The sequence below is a fragment of the Colobus angolensis genome, unplaced genomic scaffold, assembly GCF_000951035.1.
Source record: "Colobus angolensis palliatus isolate OR3802 unplaced genomic scaffold, Cang.pa_1.0 Scaffold137, whole genome shotgun sequence".
In the NCBI taxonomy this organism is placed as follows: domain Eukaryota; kingdom Metazoa; phylum Chordata; class Mammalia; order Primates; family Cercopithecidae; genus Colobus; species Colobus angolensis.
Genome location: NW_012114455.1, coordinates 4305241 through 4331862, shown reverse-complemented (window position 1 = coordinate 4331862; position 26622 = coordinate 4305241). Strand labels below are relative to the sequence as shown.

Sequence of the window (26622 nt, the reverse complement as noted above, 5' to 3'; positions counted from 1 at the left end):
AGCCGTTCTTGGAAAAGAGAAGAAAATAGAATATGGAGGGACTTATAAAGAGGGCAACAAGATGGAGATTTTGTAATCACATAGAGTTGTGCAAACTATGCACAAAATAAAGGGCTTCTGTGAAGAAATCCAGATTTCCCTGGCTTCCTGCACCAAATATCACCTGAGTGCTGAGACCCACAGATATTTTGAAATACAGACATGTCTTATATTTGAGGAAGAACTGTGCAGGTGCAGAAAATCACATCCTAGAATCACTCAAACCTGATTTTTCCAGGCAGTTCAAAATGGAAATGGACATCCTGGATTTGTGTCCACAAATTAGATCCGCTCTGTAGTGTCTTCAGCCTCAATCAGTGTGGGGCTGGATTTAGCGCACATCCAGGTAAGTGTTCTCGTAAACGCATATGAGCATGATATTTTAGGCACTGAGAAGATTGGGAGGATACTACTGTAGAGGCAACCCAGTTCCACTGTTTCATTTTTGTGATGATTATGAGGCTCAAACAGGTTGAATGGATGGTGCATTCTCACCATGACAGCAGAAGAATGCTGGCCTCTCTCCTGGTCCACTGTCCTCTCCAAGCACAGTATTTGAACTATTGTGGGAATGGGATCTGGAAACCCCAAGATCCAGAGGTCACGTGCGAACAGAAAACTGGCTTTCACACAACTTAAACGCCAAAATATACACCAAAGGCTCAATCCTGCAGAATGCTTGGAGGCTGAAGATAGCTCTGCGGGGACTCAGCCTAGCCAGGTAACTCAGGTGAATGACAGGCTATTCACAGGGAGGGTCTGGAGGAGCTCATGGATCCCACCACCCACATAAAAAGAAAGGACTTTCACTCCCATCCTTGGCCTGGAGTGTCAGGTTCCTGCTCTAAGCCTGTTCTTGAGGCCTGCCGTGCCAATCCCTGTGTGTATCTAAAGAGGTTAGCACATCCTGGGTACACAGACCACAGCTTCCTCCTTTTGCTCAGGGCCTGTGTGTAGAGTTTAAGCAGTGTGGAGCTATTTCTTCACTTTTCCTTAGGGTGTCCACATCAAGACCCTGAGGCCATCTTACCACTCTTCTGGATCAGAAGAGGCCTTCAGAGTAAGTGGTAACTGTCCTGATTGGGGGGAGGGAGTTTTCTAGAGGGGAGCATCTTATTACTAAACCCAGAAATACAGAGACACTTGCATGCACACATCAACAGGAAGCAGAGAAACAGGCATAAAATGGCCCAGTGACCCTCACTCTTGGGTGTTTGCAGGATCCCCTCTCACCTACTTCTCACCTACTCACTTTGAGTTTGAGGAACCCAGGCTCTTAGAGGCTCTTACAGGCTCCCTTTAACCCATTACAATCAGTTATCTCATCTCCAGATTTGCAAGTTCCTTCAGTTGGTGTCTTTTACCTAAGTCAGCATATTTCAAACTTTCATAAAAAAAAAAAAAAACTTAGAAAATAAAAACCACGACCCCACCCAGAAGATAAAAATCTCTTGAATCCTCTGAGCCCAACATTTTAGCCTCCTCTCGCTGAGCCCAGAGCAGGGAGTCGACTCCTTCGGGTTCTGGGGAATGGCGGGCTCTGCCAGTCCCCCACCTCGCCAGCCTAATAGTTTTTCCAGACAAACTCCAGCTTGGTGTTGCGCGGCAGCCTCGAAGCTAACCCTTGGTCCCATTCATTTCCCTAGGTCCTCTAAGGTCCGTCACGTTAGGGGGTTTCCCTCCTCCCTGCCTCTGTTCCCACTTGGCGAACCCTTTCGGAGACAGTAGCCAACCTTTCTGAAGTGAGACGCGAACCCAAACCCTCACCTTTCCGCCTGGGCTGCACTTTGCAACCTAGACCCAGGCGTGGCGGCGGCGGCGGGGGTGGGATTGGCCGGGCGGGCACTGGGCGCGGGCTCACAGCCGGCCCCTGCAGTGGGGGCGGCTCCGCAGGACGCAGGACCCTCTCAGAGGCGACAGCTCCAGGAGCCCTTGTCCTGGAGCCGGCGAACGCCTGGGCGCGAAGGGCCGGGGCGCGGGTAGGGATCTGCGCGGACCGAGGCGGCGAGGCCGGCCCAGGAGTCCCGCGGAGCCGGCAGCTCTCCAGCGCCGAGAGCCGGGCGACTGAGTGCCCAGAGGAAGGGAAAGCGCTGACATGTAAACAGGGGCTTCCATCTGGAGGAGCCGACTCAGAGAGAGCCCCCGACACACTCACTTACACCCCTACCCTCCCGCGACGAGGCCACTTACCCACCCCAGGGCCCACCCGGCAGGGACCCGAAGTGGGGCGGCTGCAGCCCCTGCCCCCGCCGTGTTCGGCCTCTGCGGGGAGGAAGCCCAGTGCCCAGGGCTGGGGCCAGGGAGCTCCGGCTGCCGGTGGGAGTGGTGGACCCCGAGGTCTCCCGCCCTTGACTCGGGTCTGCACCCGGGGTCCCCAGGTTTCCCGCCTCCCCCTCCTGCAGCCCGGCGGGCCGCGAGGTGGGAGGGGGCCGGGCTCCACTTTGGGGCAGGGAATTCGGGGGAGGTAGCCCTCGATGAGGCGCCTGGCCGGCTGGCCCGCGAGTAGGACTCGCCACCCGAGCGCCGGAGGAGCCGGCGCGAAGCCGGGGCGAGGAAGGAAGGGAGAGCGGCCACGTCTTCCGGGACGCGGGCCCCGCACCTACCCGCCCGCCCCTTCGCCTACCCGGCCGGTCCCCGCCGCCCGCGCCCACTGCCCCGCCGCTTACCTTAATAGTCCCGTCCATTTGGCCAAGTCTGCAGCCGAGCCCCCCAATATTCCACACATTGACCCGGTTACAGCCTGACCTCGCAGCCCCTTCGGATTAGCCCGGCGCGGCCTCCCTGGCGCCCTGGGCCCTCCCTGCGTGCCCCCTGCGAGCGCCCTGCCCTCGCTCGCCTATGCACGTTTGTTGTTGTAGCGGAGCGAAAGAGACAGTTAACCGGATGAAACTTTTTTTTCAGCTAATTTTGGGAAGTGACTTCACTTTGCGAATCGGGGAGGAAGTCCTATCTCTCTCTCTCTCTCTCTCTCTCTCTCTCTCTCTCGCTCTCTCGCTCTCTCGCCTCGAGCTCTCCTCTCTCTTCTCTCCCCTCTGCTCTCCCTCTTCTTCCCTCCCCCCACACCCCCTCTTCCTTCCCTTGGCTGGTCCTGCTTTTCGCATCACACACTATATAAATATACGCGGAGATGCCCAGACACATTCATGCGCTGCGCACACAGGATACTTGCTCCTGGGAGATAAGAGCTAGCCGGGAACAATGACGGGGTCCACGCCCAGAGTCCGCGCCCTGATTCCCGAAGTCTGCACCTCCCCCCTCATCACCTTCCCCCAAAATCCAAAGCCAAAGACCTTTGGCTTCTTTTCTTTTCCTGAGGCGGTTGGCCGAAGGTGGCCCTCCTGACTCATTCACTTTCCGTTTCTTCCCACAGATACGTTCATTAATGCTTTTTCCAGCCGGAGACAAACGTTTTGGGGGTAGTGTGCGCGTGTAGGGGGGTGGGGCGGGTACGGAGGGAGAGTTGACTAGGGCTGCGGGTAACCCAGCGCCTACTGCCGGGGAAGATTCGGACGCAAACCGAGGCAAACCAACCATTAAAAAGGGCATCCAATAAGAATTTTTCCACTCAGGCCCTCCGCTGCCGAGACGCGGCAGACTCCCAGAGCGGCTCACCCACTCATCGAAGCGGATTCTGGGCGGTTTCGGGCTGACCCACGCTGTCAGGGAGCGGACTCCATTCCGGGGCGCATTGTTAGGAGAAGGGGCCCCTCGGGGCGGCGCGCTTCGACCCTGGGCTCCCGGTGCCCGCAGAGGGCGGAGATCCGCGGTGCCCTAGGCCACCTATCCGCATCTTTCGAGCCAAACCCCCGGCGCTTACCCAGACCCGACGGCCCAAGCACTGACTCCCAGGCAAGAGTCGCCCTTCCTGGTCCCCAAGGAACTGACACTACGGCGGACGTTCCCTCTACGACAGTCAGCAGGTCCCAGGAGCGCAGCACGCAACAGCGCAGCGCAGACCCAGAATTTTCCCGGGGTGAGACACGGAGGCCCGCGCTCTGGACCGTCCTCCCTACCCAGCCTGGAGGCTGGCGTTCCCCGGCCCACCCGGAGACCTCCCTCCCTCCCTCCTGGGTCGCCGCGCGCCCCAGTTGGAGCAGCCTCCGGGGCTGGGCTCTTTCAGCCGGACTCCCTTCTCCCGGACATCCAAAACAGGTTACCTTGTCCACGCTCTCCAGACCACGCTTTGGACTTGCTCACTTTTATTTAAGAGTCCGACGGGGAAAAGAGGGAAAAAAAAAATCCAGAGGAGATCCAAGTCAATTGGAAGAAAAAATTTCAAAAGGGTGTCCACAGAGGCGGAAAAAGGTGACTTATTAATTCTTTATTTCTTCAGGAGCAATTGAGCCCGAGAGCTCACTCGCCTCCCTCCCTCCCCCTCCCTCTCTAGAAATTAGTCTCATCAATTCAGCTCCAATTTTGGGTTCGAATACAGACACGGGTCTGAACGTGACCAGACCTGGAGTGGCGGGTGCAGCCTGCCAGCAATTGAGACTCGGTGTGCGTGTTGGGGGTGGGGGTGGGGTGCATGGTGGGATGGGGGCCGGGCTGACTCCCCCCGCTCCTGTCTGCTTCTCAATCCAGGGGTCTGCTCCGGGGCTCCCCTGGGACCGCCACATCTGGTTACCGCTAGCGGGGTCAGTCCCCCCCTTTGCCTGGGGCCACCAGTTCTGGAGTTCAATTAAAAGAAATCAGGCTTAACCCTTTCCTCCCCGCGGCAGGCTGCCTGCCCTCTCACTCCTCCCTTCAGCGTTTCCACATGCTTTCCAGAGAGGAAAGAGGTTAACGGGAAAGGAAGAATGAATTACATCCTTTCAAACCCCAAATTGTTTCCTTTTCAGCCCAGGCTCTACCGACCTTCAAACTACAACAGAGCTTTCAGGAGAATGCGGAGTGACTGCTTCCCACCCGGACCTCACCAGCAACCCGCACACCCCAGCCACACTGCTCCTCTTTCAGGCAGAAAGGACTCCAACTCCACCACCAGGAGGCCCCCTTCCTGGTGCTGGGCAGTTGCAGAGGCTGTTCATGGCATTCCACAGGTGGCGACTGCCCCCCACCCTCCTCCTAGCACTTTAGAGGGTACCTCTGTGACAGACACTATGGCTAGTTTTCTCTTGCCAACTTCTGTTGGTCTGGCAAGTGACAGATCATCTTCACTACATTAGTCAGTAGTCACCCGAACATCCTTATACTGTCCCCCAATTCCTTTCAGCACCAGCTGCCTCCCCCATTGGAAGTGTTCAATATGGAACCAGATTAAAAGGAAGACTTGCCCCTTAGTTTTAACTGTGGAACTTGGTAGCACTTTCTGTTTCTCCAAAGCTATGGCAATTTCATAGTTTTGGAGATGGGCGGGGGGTAGTGAACAGGCTGGCATAGGCACCACTAGATGTATAAACACAGGCACGACTTCCCCTTTGTGACTCAGACTGGCACTGGTGCCACTGTTGTTGGCAATTTTCAGCCCCCTGGAGAAACTCCTGTCCATTCACAGAGGTCTCCACCCAGAAAGAAGACCCCACCTAACTGACTAGATCTCTCTCTGCAGGAATCGCAGATTCCCTCCATCCAGTGCTGGCACGCCGGTGGGTCAGTTTGCCCCACTCTTATGTAACTCGGGGTTTGATGCTCAACTCCACTGCTGCTGCTGCTTTTTTAAATCCTGAAAGGGGGTGGGGGAAGCGCCCTAACCAAGCACAATAGTAAACAAGTCTGCCCTGTTTAATGTGGTTACCACCAGACATCTGGAAAGATGGTTTGATCCTGGCAGCTCACATTGTTTTCACGAGCAGCCAAAGGGAATATTTTGAATGTTTGCATTGAGACAAATTGATAGAGAGCCTGCGGTGAGGGCCGCTACAAATGAAAACGGTCTTGTGTTAGCCGGGCAGACCTCCCCTTCCCTCTCTTCTCCCTCCTCTCCTCTCTCCTTCCTCTTTCCTTAGTCTCTGGGCCTAGCTTGGGGAAGGTTGCCCCTGCCCACACACTTGTGCACACCCTCTTTCCTGGCTCACCATGGCTCCAATGGCCTCACCGTTTCCCAGACTGGGCAGAGCTGCTGAACAGGAGCTGGTATGAGTGCCATCAGTGACAGCTCACATTCCACCAGCTCAGGGCTGGCTTTCAAGTCAGAGGCAGCTCACAGCCAAGGAAGCTCTTCCCAGTATTTAAAACAAAAGCTACCAACTTTTGTTTTAACTGGAGAAAAAAATATCTCAACAAAACAGCCCACCACGTATTTCCAAGTCTGGGGTCACTTACAGAAAGCGTGCACATGGGCGTGAATACTCAGGAAATATTTGGATTTGGAGCATTTTCATTTGGAAGGCTGGTGAGACGACTTGCCTCGCACCATTCGCACTTGACAGTATTTTCAAAGATGCGGAAGTCCTGCTTCCCCAGGGAGGGGAGCGGCGAGTCGAAACGTGTCTTGGCTCGCTCAATGTCAGCCCTTTTGACCCGGTCAAGACTTTCCAGACACGGGCTTCCCGGGCTTCTTCGGCCCCAGCCTGGGTTTGGGGTGGGCGGACCTGACGATCTGAGCCTGGTCCCTGGGGTATCGGACCCGGAGTGGCTCCGTCACTTGAAACTCTGCAGGATGCCAGGCCTGGCAGAATGTCTTGGGCGGCTCCTCTCCCTCCGTCCTTAGTCCTCCCCTCCCACCCCCCTCTGGTCCAGCGAGGCCGCAGCGGGTATCCGAGCTGGCAAAGGGGGAGGAGGAGAGGGCGGGAGAAAACGGGAGGGGTGGGCGGGTAAGCGCCAAAACTCCAGACTGCACAACTGCGGCTTCAAGTGTCTGGCCTCTCGCTCGAGGCCATAATTAATTTGAGATTTATTTTTATTGGAGAGCTCGAGTCTCGTCTGACCTTAGCCAAACAAGGCAGCTCAAGCCGCCCCTGGATGCGCTTGAATGCCGGAGAATATTTCTGCAGGAAGGCTCTGCAGGCGCGCCTGCTTTGAATTTGTTTCTCAGACTTCATCTACTCACAGAGGGAAGGAAGATTTAGAGCCTCTGCTCGCCCGGCCCTCTCTCCACGCTGGTTCTTGCCTTAGCGCTGAGCTGGTTCAAAACGCTACGTGGGAGGCCGAGGCGACGGGAGGGCCGGGGGAGGGCCGGGGGCGGGCAGGCTGGAGAGGAGGAGGGTCTCCGAACCCCCAGACCACGCGGCGTCGCTGAGGAAACCCCGGAGGAGTCCAATACTGATCAGAGAGAGCAGGCTGACAAGAGGTGGAGACCAGCCAGGTGTCCGGACCCTGGCCCAGTGGCGGCTCCAAGATGGGGCTGCTGGGATGGGGCCAAGATGGGTTCAGTTTATCCAGTCTCCATCAGCCCGCTCCTGCCAGCCTCCCCAAACAGCATTCATTCTAAGAACAGATCCGTGTCCTTGAAACTCAGCTTCGCCGGCAGGACCACCTCAGGGGTGCGTGCGTCCCTGAGAACATTCTGGGGCTAGCAACCTCCTTTCGTCCGGGCGGAAGACGGTGTCTCCCCCAGAATGCAGCCTGGGCCCAGTCCTCAAGCTGGTAGGTGAAGGAGTTAGAGCAAGGAACCTGGAGGGTACACAAAGAGAAAAAAAGGAGGACCCTGCCAGTCCCGCGGGGGTGTTGAGCTGAGGACGGGCGAGAAGCTTTCAAAGATGTCCTCTGCGCGCTAGGAGAAAGTGCTTTGCACTCTGCTGGCATCGTGCAGGTGCGGGTCAGGGTTACTCCACTGGGTCTGCTGGTCCCTCCACACCCCCATCCTTAAACAAAATGTTAGGAGTGGAAGTTCCAGTTTGAGGACCAGTGCACCTAGGTTTGAATTCTAGCTCTACACTTATCAGCTCTGAGGACTTGAACACTTCCTTAACCTCCCTGTGCCTCCCTGTCCTCATCTATACAATGGGGTTATAACAGGACTTATCTCAAAGGGCTGTTGTAAAGACGAAATAAGCCTTTAGAACTTGCCTGGCAGCCAGCACAACTTTGCCATTACTATATGTATCTTGGCTCTGCCCCTCACATCACATTAACCAAACAATGCCTCAGTTTCTGGCCTGCAGAATGGACTACCTCCTAAGATTGTTGTTAATATTAAATGACCTAATACAGACACAACGCTTAGAGCAGCGGCTGGTGAAGGTAAGAGCTGAGAGGTAGCTATTAATGTCGCCATGGTTATCCATCAACTACTGCGTGTCAGTGTCTCCAAGAGTCACCTTCTTCCCTCTCTCCCTTTCCTTTGTTCTTCCCTGCCCCTTTCTTACTAAAGCGCTCTTATGTGGGCAGTTACCTCCTTTACCTCTTTGGGGGACCCCTCAGAGCCCAGACCACTGTCCAGATCGTGACCCCGGTGGAGTGGGCACCCTTGGCCCTTCGGGGCCGGCTGGGCTCCTCCCTCATGGGGCCCGGGCCCCTGGGCCGGCGGTGTTTGTCAACAACTCCTGAGCCGGGTGCCAGCCAGGCAACGGCAGGGACTTGGCAGCCTACGACTGTTTGTGCCCCTCTGGCAAAAGTTCGGTGGAGGGAGCCGGCGGAACAGACCTAAGATTGTCCCTGCCATGCAGACCTTTCGCCGCCATCAATGCACCCCTTTGTGCAACAATACAAACTTTGTGGCTGCTGAAAAATCCATTTTTCCCCCTTGAAAAGAGCTCCTGTGGCGAGCAGCTTCTCTGATGGCCCACAGCTCCCAGACTGCCGTCTCTTCGTCCCCCAGGCGGGTCCGCTGCGCTCTCCTGGACCGATTTGCTTTGTCCCTGACCCGTGGCCTGGGTGGGGCTCCAGGGTTCCCACGTGCCCCTCTAGGGTTCCTCATCCCTGAGGTCCTGGGTCCCAGGGTGTGTGTGGACTCGAGGGTTCCTATGAGTGGGAGAGAGACTGCCCCTCCCCGCCCCGGGGCCATGTACAGTCCTCAGTGCAGAGCTGGAAGTGAGAGCTCCTCTTGCCGGGCTCGGGTACCCCGAGTGGTGGGAGTGCGATGGGTTACGTCTTCCTAAACTTCTCAGGAAAACTGAGGACAGCAAATCGGTGAGTGCCTTAGTCTAACCTTAAAGGATGCTCTGTAATCCCCTGGGAGCCATTTGCTATCCATCCATTCACTGGTTATTGCTATATGAATCACACTCATTTCATTCATTCATTCATTCACTCACCACTCACTCAGGCATTATCAGTGAAACACTCCTTTTTGGGCCAAGCCTCTAGGATTAGGCCTTCCTTTTCTGAAGTGACCGAGTGACTCCTTCAGACCTCAGGTGTGTGAGTGGGAAGATGCGTCAGTGTGACAAGTTTTCCTTTAGAGAGATCTGAGGGGGGTTGGACTCCTAATTGGGAATCCTTGGACAGGACGCGAGAGTCCGCACCCCATCGCACAGGCCCAGGCACTGTCATGGCATTCGCCTGACATTGGAGGGAGCTCAGCTGGGCCTCACGGACAGGTCTGGGGAGCACTTAGAGGCGGGGCTTCAGGATGGAGAGGGCTGGGCAGAGATCCGGGAAAAGTACGGGGGTATTCGTAGCACCGCGGAGATCCTTCCTCCTCCGCTCTAGGACTGGCTCAGATGGTCCTGAGCTTTGGGTCCCTACTCGGAGGGCGTCAGGTGGCGGCAGCGCGGCGTGAGGGGACATAGTCGCCGCCTCTCCCATGGGCAGGGCCTCCCTGCGCGCACTCCCCGCCCCACCCAGCCAGCGGATTTTCATTAAACTTGTAACCTAGGTGTCCCAGCCTCGATTTTTCACATTCTTGGAAACTGTTGAGGAAAAGAAAAAACAAAAACAAAAAAACAAAAAACCCTTCGATGTGCTGTCAAATATTGCAATCTGCGCTTCCGAGGGGCGGGCGGGGCCAAAGAAGGTGGGCTTGAGGGCTGAGCGCGTGTCAAACCTGTAGGAGAAGCGCGTGGCGCCCTCATATCCGCACACAACCCCACATACACACGCCCACATGCAGACAGACGCGCGCGTGTACACATGTGCAGACGCGCTCACACACAAGCGCGCGCACGCGCTTAATGCAGGGAACCTGCTGTGTGCCAGCCGCTCAGAGCACACCACCCGTGGGGATCTGACGCTGCGAGCTGCTAGGTCTTCCTGCACAGGCTTCACCAGGCGTTCCTGCTCCCAGGTTCCCAAACACTAGCCGCCAGGAGCGTTGCTTCTCAACCTAGGATTCCCAAGGGTCTGTGCCACTCTCATCTGGCCCGGAGCGCCCTAGCTTGAGATCCACGAACCGAGAGGAGGGCCCACTTCCACCCCTACCCCTTTTTCCCGGAGAAAGGGAAAAGGGACCATAGGTCTGGGTGGGGTAGAAGCTGGGGGTCATTACCTGTTTAAAGATGCTGGCATGTCTTACCTTGACGTAAGACGACGTGTCAGGGACTGTCTGAAACATCGTGGGTTGCTGAGGAAGGGTCGGGAACGCCCAAGAACCAGCCTGGGAGGGAGAAGCCTCGGTTACCCGCGAGTGGAGCGAGGGGGAGACGGTGGGATGGTGGCCTGGTGGTGATGAAGTGGGGATGGGGATGCAGATAAAGAAGACTGCAGGGGTTTGGGAGGCTCCGATCCGCCTATTCCGGCGAGGGAGGGTCCGAGAGGTTGGGTATTGAGCATTCTCCCTACGCCTCGGTCCGGTCCCCGGGCTTCAGGCCAGGGGACAGTGAGGACGGAGAGCCATCTCACACCATTGGGTTTCCTCCCTGCAGTCCTTTTACTCTCCCCTGCCCGAAATCAGACAGTCGCCTCCCCCAGTGCCTGGGTGGTTTTGAACTGAGGATGCCCGCAGCTTGTTCTGGAAACTCCAGGATGTTCTAGTTCTTGGCATTGAGGAGAGAACTCGACCAGGGTAGAGGTAGGACTCCCCTTTCTTGCAGCCCGAGGAGCAGAAGCTTACAGAGCTGCCAACGCTCGCCCCGCAGGGCACAGCCCTGCTTGCCTCCCTCACCACCCTTTCTTTGCCAGCGTCCAGCCTCGGTGCTCTTCTCTGCTGGTGGCCTGGCGACGGAGGAAGACTAAGGCAAGGTTAGGGAGATCTGTGGAGGCCCCTTTCCCAGAGCCCCCTCTCTTTTAAAAGAAAATAGGTTTTTGGGAAGAGACAGCTACAATGACTGTCAGGTCCTAATTTTTAGTGGCAGGAGAGGTGGTGTCTTACTTAGGTCTGATTATTTGGGCTGGAAGGCGCAAAAGTCACCCTAGGTTGCCAGGTGCCCCTGCCTGAGTGGGTCTCTCCCTGACTTAGCCCAGTCTGGCGGCCGTATCTCTCCTCTTCCTTTCCTTCCTTCTCTTAACCATCTTTAATGTGGCAACTCACAGCTTCTCTGGCAGCCAATGTGTTTCTGATAAAGCACTTTTCTCCCCACTAACAAATTCCAGCCTTTTTTTTTTTTTTTTTTTTTTTTTTTGCTCCTGAAGCCACAGCAGACACACACGAGTGCAGGGACAAGGTACATTTCTCGGGCTCAGAGATTCCCTTCGCTTCAGCCTCTCCCTTAACCCCAGCGATCCCGCCAGTCCCCTGCGTTTGTTTTTTGAAAGTCGAAGTGTAATTTACAAGAAAACAGAGAGGAAAGAAAGAGAAAAAAGAAAGCCCGAGAAAATGGGAGAAAGGAGGATACCCCAAAGTCCCGCAATTCTCAACTACAGCCAGAACAATCAGCGAGACACACAGAGGCGCCCCAACCCTGCATCGCCCGCAGAGGATCGGACACAAGTGAGCACTCACCTTAGGCACCCTTTCCTGCTAAGCCCGCAGGAGCGCAACTCCGGGTAGCTCCAGGATGTATTAGTTCTTGGTGCCTGTCCTGTGTGCCCAGAGCTCCCAGAAACTTGGCAGTGAGGAGTTATACCTGCTGCCTGCCTGGAGTCAAAGTTTGCCTCTCTCTCCAGGACCTGCAGATAAGCAGCCTCAGCTCGGGCGCATCCTGGAGGGCTGCAGGAGCCGCTATGCAGGAGCTATGCGTGCACTGCAGCTTTCCCCTTCGCTGCCTCCCGCCAGCTCTCTGGGTCCCACTCCCTCTTCCTTTCTCTTTCCCCTTCTTGTAATTTGATTTCCGTTTGCTTATCAATATTCCAACTGCTGTCTGATGAATTGTTCTTAATAGTACAGTCACCCGTTTGCCCCCAGCTGCTTTTCTAGAAACCACTGTGTGTTACTAGGAAACTTTAAAGAACGCTAGAAATCATGCACGCGTATCATAAATATAGACATACAGCTAAGCAAAGCCAAAAGAGGACACGCAGATCCAGGCTTCTTTGAGCTGATTATTTACTCTTTGAAAGTTCCAGATTATCGATATGCAAGTAATCATTCCTCAAACTTAATATCGGTGAAGTTCTCTTTTACTTTTTGAGCCTTTAAGGTTTTCCTTGGTAAGGTTACTCCTTCCCCTTATTGAGTCCTATTGCGCCCGCCCTCCCAACCACCACCAAGAATACACCTCTTTTTGATCCACTTTTTCTAGGCAGTATCTATAAGAGCAAAGTGGATTGCACATGCCATAGAAACAGCCCTACTATGAGGTTTTAATTAAAAAAAAAAAAGCTCAAATAATTTGAAAGCATGCCTGTTAAGGAGTTGTTTCTGGGTTGTCAAATTTGTGTTTTCTTATAATTTGGAATGTTGCTCATTCTTTCACTTGAATGGAGCTCAGATTTCTGAGTCAACGCTCAAATGGGCCCTTTCTGCTGCCCAATCCCAGGGCCATTACCCACAAAATAGAACCTGCATTGCTGAGTTGGTTGTGCTTTGGGGTGGGTGGATCTCTGGCAAAAGGGAATTGTTCACAGTTGTTTCTAACCAGGGGGCAGGACGGGGGGCAGGGTGGCAGTGGAGAGGTGACAGGCAAGGATGGAGATGGGAGTATGTCAGTTTGCAAAAACTGACCTACTCAGCTTCCTGCACCTCTCTGAGTTGGCTTCTGTTTCTCAAGCGTTCTCTTCCTTCCTTCTTGGGTACCCAGATCCCTGACTGCTTTGCTCTGGAACCTTCGAGAAAATTTATTTAGTACCTGCTCCCCCTACCCCCTTCTCCAACTCCCCAACTGGCTGTGGACATTTCTGACCAAAAGGCAATTGCTAGGATTCCATTTCAGGAGAAAACGCACTTATCACCCAAATCTCCCCACGTGGGGGGTATGAGGACTGGCGGCAGCGTTATTCGTTATTTCCTTCTCAACAATATCCCGATTTTTCTCTCCCATCCCTCCCCCAGAATTCCACATATTGAAACATTTTGCTGCTTAATAAGAGCAGCCGGGAGAGCAATGAGGTGAAAGGCCAGGCTGGGACTGTGACTGAGGCTGCCTGGGCTGGGCGCAGAGGGCTGGGCTGCCCCCGCCCTGCGCATTCCTGACCACTGCTTAGGAAAACAAGATGGGGGGCCTGGGGAGGGGAGGGGGCCTGAAGGACTAGAGCCGCTGCCCCAGATTTTTGTTCTTGGGATTTTTGGGGAGATCATCTTCCCTCCCAAAGGAACAAGCATACTATTCCAAACAACTGCAAATAAAACAGCAGATGCTCTCTTACCAGATAATGCATCCTATGTCATGCATTTTAAAGACAGATTCTCCTTAGGAAAGCTGGAGATTTGAAAATGAAGGCTTCAGCTGTGTTAGAGAAAGTGGGACCTAAACAAACTGTCAAATATCTCACCATCCTCGGTTTTTCAACCTCTTCCCTCCCTCCCTCCTTCCCTCCTTCCCTCCTTCCCTCCTTCCCTCCCTCCTTCCTTCCTTCCTTCCTTCCTTCCTTCTTTCCTTCTTTCCTTCCTTCCTTCCTTCTTTCCTTCCTTCCTTCTGAGAGATTTCTAAGAGATCACTTGGGTACATCCCTCTAGATTTGAAGCTCTTCCTTCTTCACATTTTCACAGTTGTTATTACATCCTTATTTGTAGATGTATCTGTTCAATGTTTGTTGTCTTCCAATACCTTGTAAGCTCCCTGAAAGCAAAAGTTGAGCTGGTTTTGTTCACAGTTAGACACCTAATGTCCACATTGATATCCTTAGGCAGAGAAGTGGAACAACTATTAAGCTACTTCCCTTCCGTCTAACCAATAACTCATAAGAGAAATATAAAACAAACAAAACAAAACCATCACATTGTTATTAAGGAAAAACTGACAGGAAAGTTTTACCTGAATGATACTGATTCATTTTCTGCTTTGCAGGGAGGGTTCCATAAAATCAGTGTTCATGGGTATGCTTCATTTGTGCATAAATGGTTTAACCAGAGAGATCATGCCCCTTCCAAGCACCCTGGGGGATGGTCACAGATGGAGGGTCCAGTGTCCTAGGCTTTGTACGAACCTCCTGTGTGCGTGTGTGTGTCCTATTTCCCGTTCTTCCTGTGACTTCAGAAGCCAGAATGGGTACTCATTTCAAGGGTTAGGCAAGTGATCAAACTCGTGGTGATCTTAGTTAAACAGGTGAGCTGAGAACGAACTGAGGAATAATCTGAAGTCCCTTTCAAATGGGGTGTAAGAAATGGACATACACCTGGAAGCCTACTGTGTGTGTGTATGTGGCAGGGGGTGGTGATGGGAAGGGCTGTGACACACCCACTGGGAAGTGAGCTCTAGCCACCCAGTCCAGGGTTAGGTTTGGGGTAGGAGTAGGACCCAGGCTGTCTTATTTTTCAGGAGGATATGGCCAACTCCCTTTGTCACCTGGAGCCTTCAATTCACCAGAAGAAAATTGCTGAAATTGGTAACAGCTGCCATGAAGCAGGAGCAAGAGAGAGGCAGCTGGAGGCAGGGAGGACTCATTAAAGCAAGCTTACCCCTCCAAAGGGAGAATGGGGTGGGGAGGGGGTTCTTGCTCCACAGTTTTTTTCCCTAGCCAGCCTATACCAAGCTGCTTCCATGGGCCATAGATTTGCAATGCAGAGCCTGGGTAGCAAGAGACTCTGGTGTGGAGGTTACAGCAGCAAGAGATTAGAATCCAAGAAGGGCACTTCAGTAGGAGAGCAGGGGAAGGTATCTGGGCAGTGCCCCTCTGGATCATCCACGCACTCCATCATTCTGAGCAAGACAATTAGGACTTAGCTTCCTTATTCGGCAAATGAGAGGGCTACATTATATCATCATGAGATACTTACAAATTTGAACACGCTATACTTCTGTAAGATTATTTAGCCCGGGGAAAGGATATGAACAAAAGGCAAATTAATGTTCTAGGATTAGGAACTTTGGGTTCCAGTCTTGGTTCTGCTCCTAATGACTGGCACTTTGGGCTGAATTGTATCCTCTCCAAATTCACAAGTTGAAGCCCTAACCTCCACTACTTCAGAATGTGACAGTGATGGGAGACAGGGCCTTAAAAGGGGTGAACAAGATAAGATGAGATCATAGGGTGGGCCCTTATCCAATATGACTAGTGTCCTTATAAGAAGAGGAGATTAGGTCACAGACATGTGTGAGAACAGAGGAAAGCCCATGTGAGCACATGGTGAAAAGGCAGCCACCGACTAGCCAAGAAGGGAGACCTCAGAAGACACCAACTTGCTGATAACTTGATCATGGACTTTTAGCCTCCAGAACTGCGAGGAAATCAGTTTCTGATGCTCCAGCCACTAAATCTGTGGTACTCTGCACGGCAGCTGTAGTAAACCAATGCAACTGAGGAATAATATTTTGCCATGATTTGGTTTCTCCAAGTAAGTAAAAGGGAATAAACAATGGTGACTCATTTCACTCAACCCTTCTAGAACCTACTCTGATGATCAGTATCTATAATGAACCCACAATGTGTTTTGTTTTGTTTGTTTTGCTTTGCCAGGTGTGGCTTTGTGTATAAAGCAAAGCGATACTCCTATCTTTATGGTTCTTTCCACTCCACATAAAGTCCAAAGCCACCCTGAGTTTCTGCCTCCTTTGTAGATTTTCTATTCTTTTTGCTTTTAATGATGGTGAAGGAGGAAAGCCACTTCCTGTGCTTCAAACAAGCAATTTCAGATTTTAAAGGGTAGCCAACAGGGAGTCACCCTCCTTATCTCTCATTATCTGTGTCCTCTTGTAGCCCTTGACAGGCTGCAAACCTAGATTGAGCTCCCGGGCATTTCAGGGTGAGAGAAGGGGTGGGAAATCTAGTGAGCGAGATAAGTTCAGGAAATAGAGGCAGTGACTAGAGCAAGGACCATGGAAAGAATGATCAGACAGGGGTCGCTTTGGATTCCAGGATGTGTGTGACCTTCGATTCTCATCATGTACCCACACACACACACACACACACATACACACACAGAGACAGACACACTCATACATATCACAGGTGTAGAAGAAAATCCTTGGATGGGTAGGAGGAAGGGCGAGGGATCTGCCATTCACACTGGTACAGCAGAAGAGTCTCCCCCAAGCAAACAGATTTACCCTCCTCCCATTCATAAATCAAGCATATGTAATGTGCCCTAGGATTGAGGATGCAGAAGTCAGGTTATTGGAGGACAAATAAGATTATGCATTAAGGCATAGAGGAGTTCTAAGACCAAAGCTTTTATGTACTGTATATTCATCCCTCCAACTCTCTTAGTAAATTTTTCTTCTCAAGTTCATCTCTTCATAAACATCAATTAATTTATTGTATTTTATTACATAATCTCTGAGACCTATTCTAGCTTAAATTTACATAATTCTAAGGAGCATATTACTAGTTTCATCTATGGTTATATAGTTTTTCAGGTTATTGGGAAACATTCTCCATTGCTGCTCCTGTTTAAAAACTATGGAATTAATCCTTTGCAATAATTTCAGTGTGATTCTAAAGAGTGGAATGCTTTTTCTGATTGAATCAGTCATTCATTCATTCATGTGTCCTGGGGAAAGGGGAGTGAAAGGGACCTGAGTAATATCACTTTGCTATTGATGAGAAGGCAAAGGTTTGCAAATATTGTTATCTTTGCTTTATCAATCTGGCCTTACTCAACCCTGAAAAGGAGGAAAGATAACAGAATTAAAAGAAAGCATAAAGTTCAGGACTCCTTGTAGAAAAAGTATGACATTACAGTTTGATGGGAAATGAATCAGCAACTTTAAAAGACCCAAAACATAATTGCATAAGTGGGACAACTGGTCCATCCATTGAGACTTTGAGGTGGAAGATGATTGTGTTAGTTGGAAAAAACCCCAAATCCTTTGGGACACCATTAGGAAAAGTGCCATAGAAATACAAAACATACTGTAGCCCTGAGGTTAATAGAGAACAGTGTCAACCAGAGCATGGATGCCATTATCTTTGTCCTTTCCTTTCTTTCTGACCTTAATTTTAAACAGAGAGAGAGAGAAAGAAGAAAGAAAGGAGAAAGAAAGAAAGGAGAAAGAAAGAAAGAGAGGGAGAAAGAAAGAATGAGAGAAAGAAAGAAAGAAAGAAAGAAAGAAAGAAAGAAAGAAAGAAAGAAAGAAAGAAAGAAAGAAAGAAAGAAAAGAAAAGAAAGAAAGAAAGAGAAAGAAAGAGAACATGCTAGAAGTCAAGCAGCACCAATGCCAATTACATTTAACATAAAGGTTTGGGGTATATTTTTTAATGGGGCTGGTAGGAGTGGGGTGAAGCATGAGGAGATAGTTGAATGAGAAGGTATACATGATATCCCTAATGCTAGTGCACTAGTGCTTAAGGACAGTCTTTGGACAACTGAGATGTGTTTGGCCAAGTGCTTCTAACTTCCAGAGAGAAAAGATGCTACGTAAATACTTGTCTGGTTAAATACTGGTCTGATGTCTAATGTTTTATTATTATTATTATTACCTTCAACTTTGACAGACAGGGGACAGTGGGGCCCCAGAGGCAGAGCATGACCACTCAGTATTACTTCAATGCATTTCACAGTTGAACACAAAACAACATGGCCCACTAAACACAATAAATACTGGGCACTCACAGCCTTGAGAGTCCCTCTGAGGGAACCTGGCTTCCCTAGATAAGAGATCAAACGTAAAGGGCATGTTTTTATTTTCTTAGTGTGTTTTAAAATCAGATTTTGTGAACTAAAGTTTCTCCTAGATTTTTGGTGGAGGGAAAGAGGAAAATAGATATTTATCCAAATCCCATTTTCTCTTTTTAAAAGATTAGACACACAGACGAGCTGAGTATTTGACTCTGAAATTTTCATTGCTTCAAAGTGATTGGTAATGTGGAGACAGAAAGAGTAGGAAATTATGTTTCCCTGTCTATACACATCCTGATGCTGCTTCTTTAGGGATAATTATCAGGGGTTCTATTTTACAACTGGAAGGGGAGGGGTAGAGTGACGTGGACCCTGAAGAAATAGTGTTCTCCTTCACCAGCCCTCACTACTCCCCTCCCCAAGCTCTGACCAGACAGTGAGTTGGCCTGGGTAGCTCCCAGAGCGAGCTTGATTACAAATTGAGCTAATTCAACATGTCCGTTACTCTCTCAGCTTGCCACTCGCTTGACTGTCCTGTTCTTTTGAGGTCCCTATCCTTTTCATTCCACTAAATGTTTTAATTGAGTGTCATCAGTAGTAAAACATCAGAGCCAGGGAGGAGTGTTCCTACTGAAAATGTCACAGGTCAACAGAGGCAAGAGTCAAGTGGGTATTATGACGTCGGCTATTAGCTTAGGGAACCAGACACCCCAATCTTTTTTACAACCCCAGGCCCAGGTAAGCCCAGTGTGCAGTCAAGGTGAAAAGTGATTTGCTAAAGAAAGAACGTCACTCAGGGTGAATAGCCAGCAAGCTGTTAGGCATGGTTTTCTTCTGATGACTGGCATATTTCAGTTGCACAGTCCTTTTCACTTGGAACCAAACTGAATTTTGGCCTGCATCCCTACAAGAGAAACTGGCCATGACTGTGGGGCCCAGAACCCCATGAGATGATAAGCACTCGCAACCTTGAGCACTTATCTCCTCCTGTATCTGGCTTTCTCGCATTTATAAAGTAAATCGGGAAATCTCACCACAACAGGCTTTCCTGTGAGGAGGCTGGCATTTCCTGCCTGCCCCAGTGGGGACAGGAATGAAGGCAACACATTGCTGGTGTTTAGGCTCTCTCACTTCAGCTCCCTTGCAACTGTTGTGTAGGACAGTGTCACCCACCAAGATCAACCATGATGTGAGTCAGAGCTAAGGAGCGCGTTATTTTCCAGGCACATTTCTTATGTGGTATTCTATTATACCATAGAAAATAACCCCCATCCCACAGTTACTTGTTTGAATACACACACACAGATGTAGATATACAGATTTACCATATGTGTGTTCCATGGGCACCCAGCAAGATGGTGGCAGACAAGATAATTTGTGCAAGGAAATCCCTTTATAAAACCATCAGATCTTATGAGACTTATTCACTATCATGAGAACAGCATAGGAAAGACCCTGCCCCCAAAATTCAATTACCTCCCACCAAGTCTCTCCCATGACACATGGGAACTATGGGAGCTACAATTCAAGATGAGATTTGGGTGCAGACCACAGCCAAACCATATCAGGGTACATGACATTGGTCTGTCTTAGTATTATGATGTTAACCCTGATCACTTCATCAAAGTGCTGCTGGCCAGGGGCCATTGTAAAGTTGCTATTTCTCCCTTTGCGATTAACAAGAATTTGGGAGAAGATATTTTGCAATTAACAGGCATTTTGAGGGGAGATACTTGGAAGCTACACAAATATCCTGTTTCTTCTTACTCTTTTGCTCATTGGTTTTAATGTCCATTGGTGGATTTTACCTTAAGCAATAATTACTGTGGTGGTCTATGGGTGCTTGCACTCATTCCTTTTATATTCAGTAATGGAATTCACTTGTAAGGAATAGTTGTTCCTTCACCCTCATTTATTTATTTATTTGATAATCTATTAACATCAGTATGGACTCACTCATGGATATTTGTTTTATTCTCAAATTGAAATCTATTCTTCTCATAATATATTTTGTTGCTGGTATGTTCCAGCTTTGCTCTTTGATAGCTCTTCCAGGTTTACTTCTGCTTCCATTTGATGTGTCCTATCTTTTTCAATTTTTTCTTTAGCACTTCCTTACTTAAGATGCTCTAGGATCCTTACTTAAGATGCTCTAGGATCCTTACTTGAGATGCTCAGGCATCCCCTGGTATGCCTTAAGATGCTCTAGAATCCTCTTGTATTTTCCCTGCCCAGCCCTGGAATCAATTGCTTTTCCAAAAATCTCTGGTTTCTTTCATTGGAGAATGGTACTTAGGAACCAAGATTTGGGAGTTGGGTGTGTTCATTGCTAAATTGGTGCCACTGCTTCTAAGGTCCCTCAGCAGACCCACAAGGAAATGTATGTGTGTATACTAACCTAAATATATACATGGATTTTTCTATATCTTTCTGTCTGTTTGTATCTTGGTTGGCCGTGATTGCCGTAACAGAATGCCAGATTGGGCATCTTAAACAAGAGAAATTTGTTTCTCACAGTTCTGGAGGCCGGATGTCCAAGATCAAGGCATTGACTGGTTTGGTTCCTCTTCAAACCTTCTCCTTGGCTTTCAAATGGCTGCCTTCCCCTTGTGTCCTCACTTGGCCTTTGTTGTGTGCACTTGCCTTCTTGGTTACTTCCTCTCCTTATAAGGACATGAGTCATATTGGATTAAGGTCTACCCTAAAGTTCTCATTTAACCTTAATTACCTCCTTAAAGGCCCTAACTCCAAATATACAGTCATACTGGGGACTAGGCCTTCAACCTATAAATTTTGTGATGATGCAATTGAGTACATACCAATTTGTATACATGTTAAAAATGGATTAATGCTGACAGCTCCAGTGCCAGCCCAATAACACAGTGTTCATTCTAGAATTTCCTCTTTGATTATTTGTAATCTATTTCCCCAACAGTGAGAAATCTGGCACTCACTATCAACAATACATTTACTTAAATGTTCAACCATTTCATACCTGTAGTTTCAAAATTGCTAATTCATGCTCCTTGGAAAAAGAAATGCAAATGTTTGTGCATAGTTCTTTTTGTTTTCAGCCTTACAGCATCTGATCAAAACACCTGTTTTCCAAAGTTATTTAGGTCATCTCTTTTCTTCATCAACCTTCAAAATGTTTGGTATCTATAATACAGTTAGATTCAGTTGTTGTAGACTTTATTTCATCTTGTATTCTCTTGAAATTGAGGTTGATTTTTAATATTTACATATCATAAAATTTACTTTTTGTGGTGTACAGTTCTACAGGTTTTGAAAAGTGTGTAGCATCACCATCTTGTCCAACAGCTCCATCATCCCCCAGATTCTTTTGTGCTGCCTCTTTCTCCACCCCCAATCCCTGGTAACTACTATTTTGTTTTCCGCTCCTATAGTTTTACCTACTTCATAAAGTCATGTAAATGGAATCACACACTATGTAGCCTTTGGGATCTGGTTTCTTTCACTTAGCAAAATGCATTTACTATTCACTAATGTTAATAACATGTTCCTTTGAATTAATAACTTGCTCCTTTTCATTGCTGAGTAGTATTCCACTGCATAGATGTATCATATTTTGTTTATCCAAATTTTGTTTGTCCAATTTCTCACCAAATTGGTGAACATGAACAAAACTATTGGGGGTACACGTTTTTGATAACGTAAAAATTTTGAATTTGTTTAGGTAAATACCTAGGAGTAGAATTTTCGAGTTTTATGACAAGTGAATGTTTAACTTTACAAAAAAATGCCATACTATTTTCTGAAGTGGCTGTACTGTTTGGCATTCCCACCTGCAGATTTCAGAGTTGCTCTTAATCTTAATATTTACTAATGCTTGGTGTTAATTAGAATTTCCTTAAATGACTAATGATGCTCAACATCTTTTAACAGGTATGTTTGTCATTCATGTATCTTCTCTTGTTCAGATCTTTTGTCCAGTATTTTATTTTTCATATTGTTGAGTTTTGAGGGTTCTATAAAAATATATGCTCTGAAAATAAATCCTTTATCAGATTTATGTTTGCTAATATTTTCATCATTTATGGCTTATCTTCTGCTTTTCTTAACAGTGTCTTTCTTAGAACAAAGGTTTTAAATTTTGATAAAGTACAATTTATATTTCTTTATTTTATGAATCTTGCTTTTCCTGTCATATTTAAAAATGCCTTGCCATGCTCAAGGCCACGCAGCTATACTCTTATGTTTTCTTCTAGAAGTTTGATAGTTTTAATTTTGTTTTTCTAAGAGACAGGGTTTCACCCTGATACCCAGGCTGGTCTTAAACTCCTAGGCTCAAGAAATCCTCCTGCCTCAGTGTTGGGATTACAGGTGTGAGCCACTGCACCAAGCCTAGTTTTAAGTTTTATATTTAAACCTATGATCTGTTTTAAATTAGATTTTGCATAAGGTGTGAGGCATATGTAGTGGTTTATTAGTTAATTACTTAGCTTATCTTGCATACAGACATCTAAGTGTTCTAGTATGATTTTTTAAAAACACTATTTTTTTTTCCATTGAGTGGCATTTGTACTTTGTCAAAAATCAATTGACCACATTTGTGTGGGTCTGCTTATAGATTGTCTACTCTGTTCCATTGATCCATATGCTTATCCTTTTTCAAAAAGCAACACAGTGCTTGATTATGGTAACTTCACAGTATGTCTCAAAGCCATAGTGTGAATGGATAGTGTGAGCTCTCTGACTTTGTTCTTTTGCAAAATTGTTTTAACTACTTTAGTACTTTTGCCTTTCCATGTAAATTTTAGAATTGCCTTGTCGATATCTCAAAAAACCTGCTTGGCTTATGATTGGAACTGTGTTGAATCTGTAGGTAAAACTGACAAAAATTGACACCTCAATAATATTTAAAAACATTAACATTTGAGTGCATTTTTTAAGGAAGTTATATGTACAACATTGTTATTTATTAATGCATCATGTCATGACATTTTGCTCAACTTTGTCACAAATGGCTAAGATGAGCTGCAAATATCAATATTTAATGTAACATAAATGGTTCAGTATTGAGGTACAAAGTAATATAAATTTCCTCTGGATTATTAAGAAATTAAGGGTACTATGTCTCCAAAGGGAGATGTGAAAAGTCATGTAATGCTGTACATACAGAGAGTTATTTGTGCCCATATTTTGATTACATTTGCAATTAAAAAGTTAGTCTTTCCTTTTTTCTCACTAGAAGACTCCTTGAAAAAGAAAGATCTATAGGAAGTCAAACATATATTAAGGAGTCAGAAACTTGATTGGCTAATAGTGCTGTAAAGAATGATTCAGTAATTACCACTGAACCAACATTACTGTTTTGTGAGGCAATATGGTGTGGTGGTGAAGATTCCAGCTTTGGGCCAGATAGACCTAGGCTTCTGTGAGGGTTCTGCTCCTTATGAGCTCTGTTACCCTGGACAGTTACCTAACGTTTGCAAGCCGTATTTTTCTCACCATTGAAATAAGAATAGGTAATAGCAACCATCTTGAAGGTTTCTAATAAAGACTAAATTATGTTCTGCACTAAAGCACTTAGCACATATCTGGAACTAAATTCTTAATTAATATTAGCTCTATTAATAAGTATATTTTTGCCTTAAATGTCCTCTTTTACTTAATTGATGAAATACGATTATACTAAATTCTACAGCTTTTAGTAGCTGTAGTTGCCAAAGTCTACTTATTCTGAAAAGTAGTAACATCACCAGGAAAATGCCTAATAAAAAAACTGCTAAACTACTTGCATTGAAATCAGTCTCCATATAGGGAAGTATTCATAAATTACCACTTATCAGAAAAACAGAAAGTATAAGTGATTGATTGCTGACTCACTTTTAAACTAAGCTAGGCTACATGATAACCCAATAGTATTCTTGAACTATTTATTAATACAAGAAAGCTTTCAGCTTATAGGCATGCATGCACACACACACTGTGGTGTGTTTAAAAGTGAATTGTGTTTGGCCTTAGGAGTTAATCTAGCCCAGTTTATAAACAATCCTCTTCAGCTACTTAAAAATGTCTTTCACTCTCTTCTTCCTCCTGTATTAGTGTATGAAAAGTTGCCTCTCTTGAGCCCCCAATCTTCACCATGTAGGTATCACTATTAGTGTCACCTCTACAGCTTCCATACACATGTTCTATTTATCAAAGGCAGCACTAGCCACAGAAAAGAACTCTTAAATATTAGGTGCTGGCAAAAGGCATCTATTACTGGATCCATAGGACTCTGTCTTTCTACTTTCAGAGCCATCATATGTCAGAGTTGCTGAAAACTGAGAACCAAAGTGAAGCAATTTGTCTTCTGAGTTTTTCATTCGGTCAGGAGAAAGGCTGGGACCACATGGCCTGACTCTCAGGCCAGAATTTTGTGCACTACTTGATCCTGTGGTGTCCGTTCTGCACGCAGGAAGCTCAGTACAGCATCTTGGAAGGTATCTAAGCAGCTCTAGCTAGTGGGGATCCAGACACAGGCTCAAAGGAGTTCAGGAAAGGCACAGGCCATCTGAGCCCTAGAGGATTTGTTCAGGTGCAAACCTGGCCAGGGGCTTTGGGACCTGGAAGAACTGGAGGCACACTGGGTTCTCCATGGTGGGTAAGTTTGAGTCTCTCTTCTCTGATTCCATTTCCTGCCTCTAACTGCCACAGCTTGATTGTTGGGACTTAGCCACCCGTGACTGTTGGGGGAAATAGAGGGAAGGTTGAGTTGCTGCACTCATCTCCTCTCCTGACACAAGGGCCAGGGCTGGAGACAAGTGAGCCACACCAGAGCCCGTCAATCACGGTCACCCTCTGTCTTAAAGCCATTCTGCTGGGATCCAGGGACAGAGTTTCTGAGAACCTTGCAGGAGGGCTCTTTCTGCACTTAATTTCTTTTTCTCTTTAAATGTAGAGACAAGGAACTCAGGCTGTGATGAGAAAGACAAAAGAAATGCACAATAAAGGGATGATGGTTAAGTTCTAGGAAGAGAGCCAAAGAATGAATATTGAGAGATGAAATCAGGAATGATGATTAAGACTTTGCCCTAAGAGGTGTGGTTATCAGGGAGTTGCTGCATCTAGATATTCACCTCTGCTTTCCAATTACTAAGAGCTTATGTACATCATTCTCCCTCATCTTGGCCTCTGTGTTCCTAGTCTTTTTTATTTATAATTTTTTTTTTTCTTTTTAGTGAATGGGTCTTGCTATGTTGCCCAGGTTGGTCTCGAACTCTTGGGTTCAAGCAATCCTCCCTCCTTGGCCTCTCAAATTGCTGGGATTACAGGGGTGGGCCACCACACTAGGTCCTAGTCTTCTAAATGGGGATCTGATGCACTGCTGAAAATGAAGTCAGATAGCTAAGGGTAGCAAAGATCCTGAAAAGCACATCCCAGCCCCATGTGCAAAGGACATTTTTAAATGTCTTAAAACTTCATTTAAAAAATTCACTGATGGCTAAAAATATCCTGTTGACACAGGCCTGTCTGCACTCCCTGATTTTTCATTTTACGTGCAAAAATTTATGTTTTTCCATTTTCGTTGGCTGAGGTTCTGTTATTTGAAGGTAAGGTGTGGGAAGGCCTTCAGAGGTTCAATGGGAGACAGGGAATCGGATATAGTTTTTCTATCTGGAAGCAACTTTCATCGAGATTAAAAAAAATGTTTAGGCTCCACTTGCTACTGTAACCTCTAGTCTTCTGCCAAATGGCAACACAACAAAGACAGCCTCCTTTTCAAGTTTCTGGTTATTAAAACAACACAACTCCAGACAAATAAACAGAAACAGAAAGCTGGAGCTCATATTAACAGTGAGCACATGTGTGGACAAAGGAGGAACCTCTGCTCGGACTGTCCAACAACGTCTCCTGTTGGCCAACCGACCTGAGGCCTCTCGCTAGGCGAAGACCCCAGACCCCCAGCACAGGTCCTCACACGCACGAAATAGTGAGCCTGGGAAAAATCTCACAAATAAGTGGCCTCTCCTTTTTGTTTGGTTTGTTTTTTTGCCCCATTTCCCAACTTTGGAATTTGTTCATGGAGATTTCAGTCAGTGCCCAAGTTTCTAGGGGCTGTGGTTACAGACAAGCTGGTTGAACTCTTCTGCACTCAGTGATGCAAAGAGTGGGTGTGTCTGAGGGGGTAGTGGCAGTGAGTCATCTGGGAGAGTTTGGGTAGAACTTCATGGGGCTGACACATTTGAACTACATGGTCAGCTTCTCAGGCTTCTGTCCCTTCCTCTTGGTGATAATCTTTTTTAGCATTCACCTACCAGTGGGGTGAGAACCTGGGGCCTTGTGCTGGAATGCAGGGAGGATGGATGGAGCCCAGAGGCTGGATGCATGCAGGACTGCAGTCCTGGTGTCCCACGGGGACCTGGAAGGTTCACATGGCTCTTGTAGCTGGCCCTTCTTACCTTTTGGTGTGGGGTCTGGGCAGGCAGTTGAGTGTACTCAGGACATGGTGTAGCAGCAAAATCCCACTCATTCATTCCATGGTTTTCTCTCCTTCTCTTTTGTTCTTTGACCTGGAAGGATGCTATTTCCCTTCTCCACCTTCTGCAAGGACATGCAGAGAAGTGGCTTTCAGGACAGGATTGAACCCAGGAGGAAAGCATTTCCCTGTAGTCATTTTTCTTAGGCATGTAAGGAAAGGTTTTCTCAGCTCTACATCTCTGTTCTCAGGGGATGTCTTTAGGTCATTACAAGGTAGTATCTGTGGATGAGCTGCTGCTAAA

General features: G+C 47.9%; 1 protein-coding gene and 2 long non-coding RNA genes across 5 annotated transcripts in view; 2 read left to right on the top strand and 1 right to left on the bottom strand.

Moving 5' to 3' along the window:
- The window catches only part of FLI1 (Fli-1 proto-oncogene, ETS transcription factor), a 126906-nt gene extending 116358 nt beyond the window's left edge, over window positions 1-10548 (bottom strand). Inside the window, exon 1 of one of the 3 annotated variants that reach the window (XM_011934659.1) lies at window positions 10373-10548. Coding sequence is in view for 1 of the 3 variants with exons in the window: in XM_011934657.1 (XP_011790047.1) it covers window positions 2706-2723 (18 nt within the window). In the remaining 2 variants the exon portion in view is untranslated. Of the gene's footprint in view, window positions 1-2705; window positions 3213-10372 lie in introns of those variants that run through there. The other 2 variants (XM_011934657.1, XM_011934658.1) reach the window with 2 other exon arrangements.
- On the top strand, window positions 989-5323 carry LOC105506492. The gene is made up of 3 exons (XR_001000932.1): window positions 989-1099; window positions 3609-4344; window positions 4878-5323. It is a non-coding gene; the product is annotated as an uncharacterized LOC105506492 (long non-coding RNA).
- LOC105506493 lies at window positions 10152-15871 on the top strand. The gene is made up of 2 exons (XR_001000933.1): window positions 10152-10867; window positions 14652-15871. It is a non-coding gene; the product is annotated as an uncharacterized LOC105506493 (long non-coding RNA).
- The last annotated feature ends 10751 nt before the right edge of the window (window positions 15872-26622 follow it).